This window comes from Myotis davidii, unplaced genomic scaffold (assembly GCF_000327345.1).
Source record: "Myotis davidii unplaced genomic scaffold, ASM32734v1 scaffold924, whole genome shotgun sequence".
NCBI lineage: Eukaryota > Metazoa > Chordata > Mammalia > Chiroptera > Vespertilionidae > Myotis > Myotis davidii.
In genome coordinates, this window is record NW_006294764.1 from 1,173,194 (window position 1) to 1,182,397 (window position 9,204).

At 54.1% G+C, this 9,204-nt stretch overlaps 1 protein-coding gene across 1 annotated transcript in view; it reads right to left on the reverse strand.

Annotated features, from left to right (window-relative positions):
- Nucleotides 1–450: 450 nt before the first annotated feature.
- The window catches only part of RNF220 (ring finger protein 220), a 259,191-nt gene continuing 250,437 nt past the window's right edge, over nucleotides 451–9,204 (reverse strand). Inside the window, exons 8-15 of the mRNA XM_015567539.1 lie at nucleotides 7,542–7,638; nucleotides 7,262–7,348; nucleotides 7,068–7,123; nucleotides 6,857–6,935; nucleotides 2,418–2,526; nucleotides 2,199–2,273; nucleotides 1,264–1,478; nucleotides 451–1,231 (exon numbers count right to left, since the gene is read on the reverse strand). Coding sequence (XP_015423025.1) covers nucleotides 1,407–1,478; nucleotides 2,199–2,273; nucleotides 2,418–2,526; nucleotides 6,857–6,935; nucleotides 7,068–7,123; nucleotides 7,262–7,348; nucleotides 7,542–7,638 — 575 coding nt within the window. The 3' untranslated portion in view covers nucleotides 451–1,231; nucleotides 1,264–1,406. The remainder of the gene's footprint in view (nucleotides 1,232–1,263; nucleotides 1,479–2,198; nucleotides 2,274–2,417; nucleotides 2,527–6,856; nucleotides 6,936–7,067; nucleotides 7,124–7,261; nucleotides 7,349–7,541; nucleotides 7,639–9,204) is intronic.

Below are 9,204 nucleotides of genomic sequence, written 5' to 3' on the forward strand. Positions count from 1 at the left end.
TGTTCTGGGCTGGTTGAAGAGAAGAGGTCACGGTGGTGCTGAGGCAGTGGTTCCATTTCTGGTCCCTGGCTCGTTTCAGGGAACTGGAAAGGGACAGAGGCTTTTCACCCAAGCTTATAGCTGCCCCTTCCCTAGATTGGGGGCTAGAGCTTGCATCCCCTCTGTACCCCCAAGCTCTGACCTCTTCTGTGATTAATGAGCTGACGATTCCACATCGATAAGGAATTAACCTGGAGCCCCCACCCATCAATAGTCAGGAGTCTAGGTCCCCAGCCCCACCCCCACAGACATAGTGCTCCAGGGTCCCTGAGCAGACCAGCGCTGTCCTGCTTCACACACCCAGAGCCAAGTCCTTTCCCCCACTGCTGCCAGGAATTAACCTCTTAACTGCCTGTGCACACCCCGCCATCCCTCCCTCCCTGCACACACACACACACACACACAGGCAGCAGCTGTTTATATTGGTTTAATCCATGTCAAATGTAGTTTACAAAGGGAAAGGACAAGTACCTTTGTATAGAATATACAGACACAGCATCACACCATGGGCCCACGGGAGGGGCGGGGAGACGACACTCTTCCCTGGGAACAGCAGCTCTAATCCCAGGAATGGTTCTTGGTAGAAGGCTGGGCAGCCAGGAGCACCCTCATCCAGCCCCAATCTCAGCCCCTGCTGTGGCTCGGTTCCCATTTTTGTGCCTCCTCCCCCCCAACTCCTTATAAAGAGCCCCAGGAGCTAAGACTAAGGAGAGGATCATGTCCCTTGGGGCATGTGCCCCATGTCTGGGAGAAGAAATATACACCACTGAACACCGAGCACATGGGAGAGGGGAGGGACACCATGGGAGAGGGAGAGGCAGGCACCCCAAGAGGTGGATGGGCCGAGCCCCCAGCCAGCCCTGAAGGAGGCACTGCTTCCAGGTGTTCTTAAAAAAAGAAAATCATACACCCAAAGGGGACGGGAGAGGCGAGGGTGGGGAGTTATCCCATTTATACACAACATTGTAAACATACACGTCTATATTACATGTGCTTCAGTCTGGTGTTTGCATGTCTATCTGTCTGTCTGTCAGTTGGTCGGTCTGGGGGCTGGATCTCAGGAGCCTTGCCCTGCTACCCACCCCACCTACACCTCCCTGCCCCACCCTGGGAACAGAACCTGGAACAGGTATGGTCCCCAATCCTGGTGGGAGTGTGGCAGGGCCTGGGCCTCTACATCCACTCCAGAGGCCTGTGTGGCAGGGCCTGGGCCTCTACATCCACTCCAGAGGCCTGTGTGTGTGCGTGCGTGTGTGTACATGTATGTACATGGGGAACCTGTGTGCAAGTATGTACAAGGGTTAGGGTCACATCACAGAGGCGGCAGGTGGGGCTGCTTGAGGCAAGGCCTGCCTGGGGTGGCTAGCTCACAAGTAGATTCTCCGCAGGTCTCCGGGTGCTGTGATGGTGTTGCACTGAGGGCACAGCTTCTTGGCACCCTGCGGGGAGAACAGGGAAGGCTTTGGTTATGCACACAGTGCTGCATGCTTGCTCATGTGAGCACTGGGCTTATACCAGTTGTGTGCTGGCACCTTGGTCCTGTCAGCCACGGCTGGGAAGCATGGGCAGCCTCTGTGAGCAGGCAGGCACGCTCCTGTGTTGGGGGGATGCCAGGATCAAACCGCCTGGCCAGCCCCGCAGCAGGAGCCCCAGTAATGAGAACAAGGCTGGGTCCAGCTGTGGCTGCCGAGGCCCTAACGAGATTACACACGGCCTTTGATCAGGACACAGAGCCCACGTCCGGGCCTTTTATTGCTGTCTCCGGGCGACATTTTAATGGCTGCTCCCGAGCGAAGAACAGGGGCAGGAGCAGAGGGAGCTTAGTAATGGGAGGGGGAGGGGCTGAGGCCCTGGTCCTGCTTACCCACACCCAGCCGCCTCCTGACCCAGGATCTCACCAATATGTGTGACACAGTGGGCCTTCCTTCTGGGGGGCGAGGGTAGAGGAAAGGAGCAAGAAGTGACCCCACAGAGCGGGGAGGCGAGAATGTGGTGAGCTTGGGGAGGGGGCGGGGATCCTGGCTTATGGCTGTGTTCTATGCTCCTGCTCCCCTTCGCCCCTCCTCATTCCTCTCTCAAAGCAGGCTCAAGCATAAGCAAGGACATCTGGTCAGTACCCCAAAACAACCACCCATCCCCCAATCCCCATGCCACCTCACCAGGGTCCGCAGCCAGCACTCCTCGCAGTGCACATGCCAACACTGGATGGACGTTAGGGGCATCGAGTATGAGTCCTAGGGAGGAGGTGGGCAGAGAAGGGATCACACTGAGGTTGGCCCACCCTCTAAAGAGGTCAGATGACAGTGCAGAGACCCTCTCCAAACCCTAGGGGGCACTGAAGCCTGACCAAGGGCACCCATAGGTCCCCTTCCTCTCACCATGCAGATGAGGCATTTGTAGCGGTCCCCACGGGATAGCTGCCGTTCAAGTTCCCTGACCCGAGCCTTCAGGGCTTCAAATGTGGTCACAGCTGAGTCTTCGGTTATTCTGTGAAGAAGACAGCATTTGTTGGGCAGACTGCAGGCTGGCATCCTTAATCTAAACCTTCAATCCACACCCTTGAATTCCAGAACCACGAATACAAGTAGCTCCCAGATGCCCCTGCTCATATCATATATCAGCGAACTCCACATTCCAGACTGAACCCCTCACCATCCTTGTTCCTCCATCTCCATCCTGCTGAATTTCTAAACCAGGTATCTGGGAACCATTCTCAAACGATTCCTTCCTGAAGCCATCCGTTTTACCTCTGACATTCACTTGATCTCAGCCAAAAGGCTGAGAAGCGATCCCCCTGATCCAAAATCAGTCATCTGGTCCCTAAAACTCTGGAGTTTCCTCACTTCTTTCTGCCTCTGCCACCACTCACCCAGGTTCTCACGGTTTCCTCTATGGGTGACTCCGCTAACCTGAATGGCATGGCTTCTGTACTGCCAGCCCCTCATTCCTTCTGTTCTCCCAGCAACTAGAATTTTACAAATTTGACGGTTTCTACTTTAAGCTCTACCCACACCAAAATACCAAGTTTCCCCACATGCCACTGTTTTTCACTCCCTTGGCTTCTTGACACTTTCTGCTTCTGGATCACCCATCCCCACCTCCTAACTCACTAGGTTCCACCTCATGGTTCAGGCCTAGCTTTAGTTCCCACCTCTTGCCAGAAGCCCATTGGTGGCTGCCTCTTCTGTGCTCTTCCAGCCCCTGTATTGGACTCCGCCACAGCAATATAACTACAAATGTCTTCGTCTCTGCTAGACTCAGTTCCCTGAGGGGAAGCTACTCACCCCACCAACATGACTATGGACATTAGCTCCACACTAGGCACGTGAGTATGAACAAACATTTGGGCATGAACATACATTTGCCAAATAAAGGGCCAGTCCAAACTGCAGGGAGAGTGAGAGATGAGGGGACTGGATGAGTCCCACAGAATACAAGTCCCTGGGGTACAGGCCTGGCCTGCTCAAGGGCTCCTTGTTGTGTCTTCCGAGTCCTCACCTATGGTCCAGGCACTGCACAAGAAGGTCCCTACCACCTCTTGAAGACTCTTTGGGCTGCGATACTGAGCAGGGAATAGTGGGACTACCTCAGGGAGTGATCCGTGGATGTGAGGGTGATCTGGCTGCGACATCTGTCCCCCCATTGATCGCCAGGGTTGATTCGGCTGATCTGGCTGGCTAGGTGTCCCCCTCCTCCCTCACCGATCCATGTGCGTCCCTCCCGAAGCTGCGCTGCGCGCTCGGTCGAAGAGGACGACCTTCCCCGCCGAGGAGAGGACCGGTCTTCGGTCAAGGGTATACGAGTAGCTGCGCTCCCCTGCTAGAACCTCCAAACAAGCTCTCAAGGGAGTGATCCGTCCCTCCCCTTCTAAAACAAGTGAACAGAACCTAGAGGAGCTCACAGAGGGAGAAGAATGCTTCCTGGAGGAATAGAAAAGATGGTCCTGGAGAGGGCTTTAGGGAATAATAACGAAAATACAAATAAAAGCTAAAATTTATTAAGTACTTACTAAATGCCAGGGATGGTGCTGAGGGATTGAAAATGACCTTATTTGCACCTTACAAAAACCCCATGAGGAGATTATACTATTCCCATTTTATACAGGAAGAAACTAAAGCAGAACTGAAACATTAAGTATCCTGCCCAAGGTTCAGGATGGGGAAGATGGGATTTAAACTCTGTCAGACTGATTCTGTGGTCAACCAATAACTGACTGACCACTACTCTACACCGACGAGAAAACAGGAAACAGGCCTCCAGATGGAGGAACATCGGAACAAAGGCCAAGAAGCCGAAGAGCCCCATCTGGCTTGAAGGCTCGCCAGGGGTAAGCAGAAGGCAAGAGTGGGAAAGGAGGTAGGATCCATGAAGACCTCAGATGCCACCATCGGAAGAAAGTGAAGTTTATCTCACAGGCAAAGGGAACCTGTTGAGGATGTTGGAAGAGGCTATGACAGGATAGAAACTAAGCCTTAAGACAGCAACAAACTTTGATCTCTGACCTTTCTCTCTCAGGGTAGTACTAGCAACAACGTGACTTCCTGATGGCTGTGTCCCTCTATCAGGGATGCTCTAGAGCAGCGGTTCTCAACCTGTGGGTCGCGACCCCTTTGGGGGGGGGGGTTGAACGACCCTTTCACAGGGGTCGCCTAAGACCATCGGAAAACACATATATAATTACATACTGTTTTTGTGGTTAATCACTATGCTTTAATTATGTTCAATCTGTAACAATGAAATTGGGGGTCACCACAACATGAGGAACTGTGTTAAAGGGTCGTGGCATTAGGAAGGCTGAGAACCACTGCTCTAGAGCCATCACTCCATGGGTCCATGACTCTCTCTGCCCTGCCTCTCTCCAGGGAAGCTGAGAAAGGCTCTGGCTGATTCCCTGAGGGTATTCATTCAACTTTCCAGCTCTGGAAGCCTTAACCACCCCCACTCTCCTTACAAGCACCTATGCAGCTGGCTCCTCCCCTGGCATTTTGCCCAATGCCATATGTACCATCCCCAGCTGGACTGCTATTAATTCCTGACGAGACAAGGATGGGTAGCTATGCTCCCTGCCTTTCTAAGGACCAGACTGGGCATTTGCCAGGTCCTATGTGGTTATTTCAGAGAAGGGGAAACTTAAGGCATGGAGCTGGGGGCAGCTTACCCCAGAGTAGAAAACTAACTCTCAAACCCCAAACCAGAGAATGAGCTAGAACTGGAAAGGCATAAAGGATGGGGCCAGGAGAGAATGAAGCCATTTCCCACTCCATCTCCAAAAGCCCCAAGGCCACATCTAACCCCAGAGTCCACCCTATCCTGGATTTGCTCAGCATATACCATGCCTCTACTCTTTGCTTCAGCCCCCGACCCAGGTTGGTTGTGAGCTATTCCTGAGTCCCTCCAGGGCATAGATAGGGTGGAGAATTTCCTAGAAGCAGCCATGGCATCCTGCTTTCCCCCTTCCCTGGGTTATGAAACAGATCTAGGGTGGGAAACCATATTGTGTACAAGGAAAAGTCATGGGGACTAACGGGCCCCAACCCAGGCAGACCCAGAACCAAGGACTGAGCCAGTCCCCAACCTGTTCCACAGCCCTGCCTGTGCTCACACAGGTGGGATAGAAATCCCGACTTCCCCAGCTTTGGGTGGGTAGTACCTTCATGGATGGCCACTGGCTCTGGCCCCCACCTCCCCTTCGGGCGCCATCCCTGATTAATGATCTTGTCTTTCTGATTTATGAGCAGCCCCTTCAGACGAGGGTGGGCGCCCCTTATGGCCCCGCCCGCCCCGCTCAGCTGGAGTAGGAGAGAATTATTAAATAAACATCCATACGTCATTCCTTCCCCCTCCCTAAGCTGGTTGCGCCGAACCCGTGCGGCCCGCTCCGGCGCTGACACAGAGCAGCTGCGGTGATTCATGGGCAGCCGGGCCCTGCGCCGCGGCCCATACATCATGCCAGCAGCACTTGCGGCCCCGGCCGAGATAAACTGATCAACCACAACGGGCTGGAATGAATTTATGACAACACAAAATGGAGGGAAACAAATGGGAGGTGACCCTGGGCCACCGACCCGGCCCTGCACCGGCCTGCAATCCACTCTCCTGGCAGAAGGCAAGATGGAACACTGGTCCTGGAATGAAGAGGCTGCCTTTTAACCCCAGGCAACCTGCCGCCAGTGGAGGGAGGGGATGGGTGTGGGAGTGAAGCAGTGGCCAAAGGCAGCAGCTCCAGGCACCGCAAACTGGACAATGCCACCTCCTGAGGCTAGAACTGGCCTTGCTTGGGTTTCTGGAAAGGCAATACAGTGCCCAGCTGATTTCAAGTCCTTGTGGCTCCTGGGGATCCAGGCCCCCTGGATTAAGTGCTAAGGGAGTCCCCTTTCCCTTGCCAGAGAACCTCGGCCAAAAATTCCAACCAGAAGTGATGAGACCCAATGCTCCTGCCTAAAACCCACTGCAAGCGCCACCCAGGACAAGAAAAATGAAACCAATTTAGCTCCCGATTAAGAAACAGAAACTGGAGATGAATCAAGTGTGCCGGCTGGGCTGGGCGGCCATACATCACATTCCCCGGGTGGAGGCCGCTGTAGCGGGCGTGCAGGCAGGCAGGCAGGCAGGCAGGCGGGCGGGCGGACTGCTCCTCCCTCCAACAAGGCGCCCAGGGCCATGGCCCAGTGATCAATTCAGAGTCATGCTTAGCACCAGCTGGGCCCCACTGTCGGCTGTGTGCCCAGGGCTGCAGGACTAAGGGAGGGCCTGGAACCTTGGTGGCCCCTCTTCCTACGGAACTGCTGTCCCAAGGGTTCCCCTTCTGGCCACTCACTTCTCGATGTCACTATTCTTGCATGTCTTCTGCATGGCCTCCTGCTTGCTGCTCTCCCCGTTGCTGGTAGAAGGCATCTCTGTTGGGATAGAGAGGCAACTCATACTATGGCCAGACTGGGCAGCATCGGGGAGGGGTTGGGCCTGAGTCCCACCACTGCCCAAAGGATGTCCCCTTCCCCCTACTCCTCCTAACCTGCGTTAACACTTACCATCACTGGCCCATTTGGAGAACTCAGGTGTGATGCGCGTGCTGGGAGGGCCACCACTAGAGGAAAGGAAGGAGAAAGAACAAAGTGAACTCGAAGGCAGGCAAGGATAGCCCTGAGGGTGGGTATCAGGTTGACCCCTGCCTCAGGGCTTCCCGTCCCCCTCTAGCCCACCCCCAGCCTGTGCCCACACTTGCTTTAGGACTGCGCCCCGGAGCGCCTCTCTCTCCTTGGCTTCACCAGGCTCCTCGCCTGTGCAGGGGATGACGTCGGCCTCCGTGTATCTGGCATGGTGGTCAAGGACAAGGGATCCTAGTGCGCAGTAGGCCGTGAGGGTTGAATCCTGGCCAGAACTGAGACACTGGTCCGGGGGGGGGTGGGGGTGGGGGGCCGTAAGTGCCAGAGGTGTTAGCTACTTTGCTTTCCCTTTGGCCTATCCCACAAGCCCCGCCTTGTCCCACAGTGCCCCAAGGATACTGTGGCTTCCCATACTCCAGAGTGTCATCCCCGTCCACATCCAAGTCAGCGTCACTGTCCGGATTCTCTTTGCCGCTGCACATGACGAAGCCAGAGCCTGTGGGAAGCGGGAGGTGAGGATTGGGGGGCCAACAAGACTAAGCCAAGGGTGCCTCTTCTGTTGCCTCTAGGTGGGGGTCAACTTTTGGGCCAGATAAGGCCCAGACAGAAACTTGGGCCTGGAATATAGAAAGCCAGATACTTAGGTGCTCTGGACTCTGATATTTCAGTCCCTTTCACTCTGTATAACTCATCCTTCTCAGCCACTGCCTGCTGCTCCAAGTGGTTTCATAAACTAGCCCCTTCAAATACTACCTCAGGTCTTCAGGAGATACCCAAGCCTGCTGTCCAGATCTAGGAAGAGCAGGAAGAGAACACATTCTGGTCTTACAAGATCACCCCATCCAAGTCCTTGGCATTCCTTGTGTCCCATGGTCCAGAGAGAGAAGTCCATCAGAGGGGAGAGCAGGCTGGCAAGGCCAGTCAGAGCCATACAGCAGGACCCCAGTCAACATCCTGATTTTGGCTGCCAGGTCCTTGCCAGCAAAAACACCAGGCAGCTGTTCAAATATTTGGTGTCTGAAGCGACTGACATTAATTATTCATCTCCACCTCACTCAGCCCAGATTCCTGGACAAGTGCAGTTATAAAGGGATTAGGAGGGGACAGATGAGAGGAGAGGCATGCACACCTGCTTCTCAAAGCAGCCCATGAAGGCAACCAGGCTGGGCGGAGGCAGGGTCAGGCAGGCAGCTGACCCCATCAAGATGCAACTGGTCCGGCCACAGGTAGACTGTTGGCCAACGGGGCGGGAGCTGCTGAAGCTACACTAGGCCCACTCACTCATCATGTGGCCTATCTTCCAGGACTTCTCTTCCTGAGAGCCCAGGTCAGAGGCCACAAAGCTGCTCCTCCCTCCCCACCTGTCTTCCCTCAGAAGTGGTCTGATATTTTAGTCCCTTTCACTCTGCATAACTCATCCTTCTCAGCCACTGTTTGCTGCTCCAAGTGGTTTAATAAACTAGCCGCTAGTGGTCTCAGACCACTCACTTCTCACTGGCCACCAAGTAGCCCTTCTAGGATAGAAAGAGATGAAAGCAATGGAATCTGTTAGGAGTGGAATCAGAAAGGAAATCCTTAAAGAGATGAGGAAGAAGCTCAGAATTTTGCCTGATGATCTCAGAAATTTCTTGTCCTTTCTTTCCATTCTCAGGCTCTTAAACCCTCATCAGGTAACAGTCTCGTAATGGGTCCTCAAGCCTCTTGTCTGTTCCTTCTTCCTGCTTCCCATGTAGTTCTGACCCTTCTTTTCCCTGCTCCAAAACTGACTATGGCTCCTCACTGCAAGCACAATCCAGTCTGGCTCCTCAGCCAGAGCCATTAGGATCTTTTCCCCTCATTTCACTCCACAAGCCCTATGCATACGGACAGACTACTTACTGCACCTTAAGCATAACTCTGCATGTCCTGCTCTTAAGACTGCTCATGCTATTCACTCCATCTGGAATGTTCTCCATCTTTCAAGCCCATTTCAAAAACATTTTTAACCTTCTGTTTCCGGTCTCTGGCCTGACAAAGGTCCCACCCATCCCAGAGGTAAGCAGCACCAGGGAAAGATAAAGAC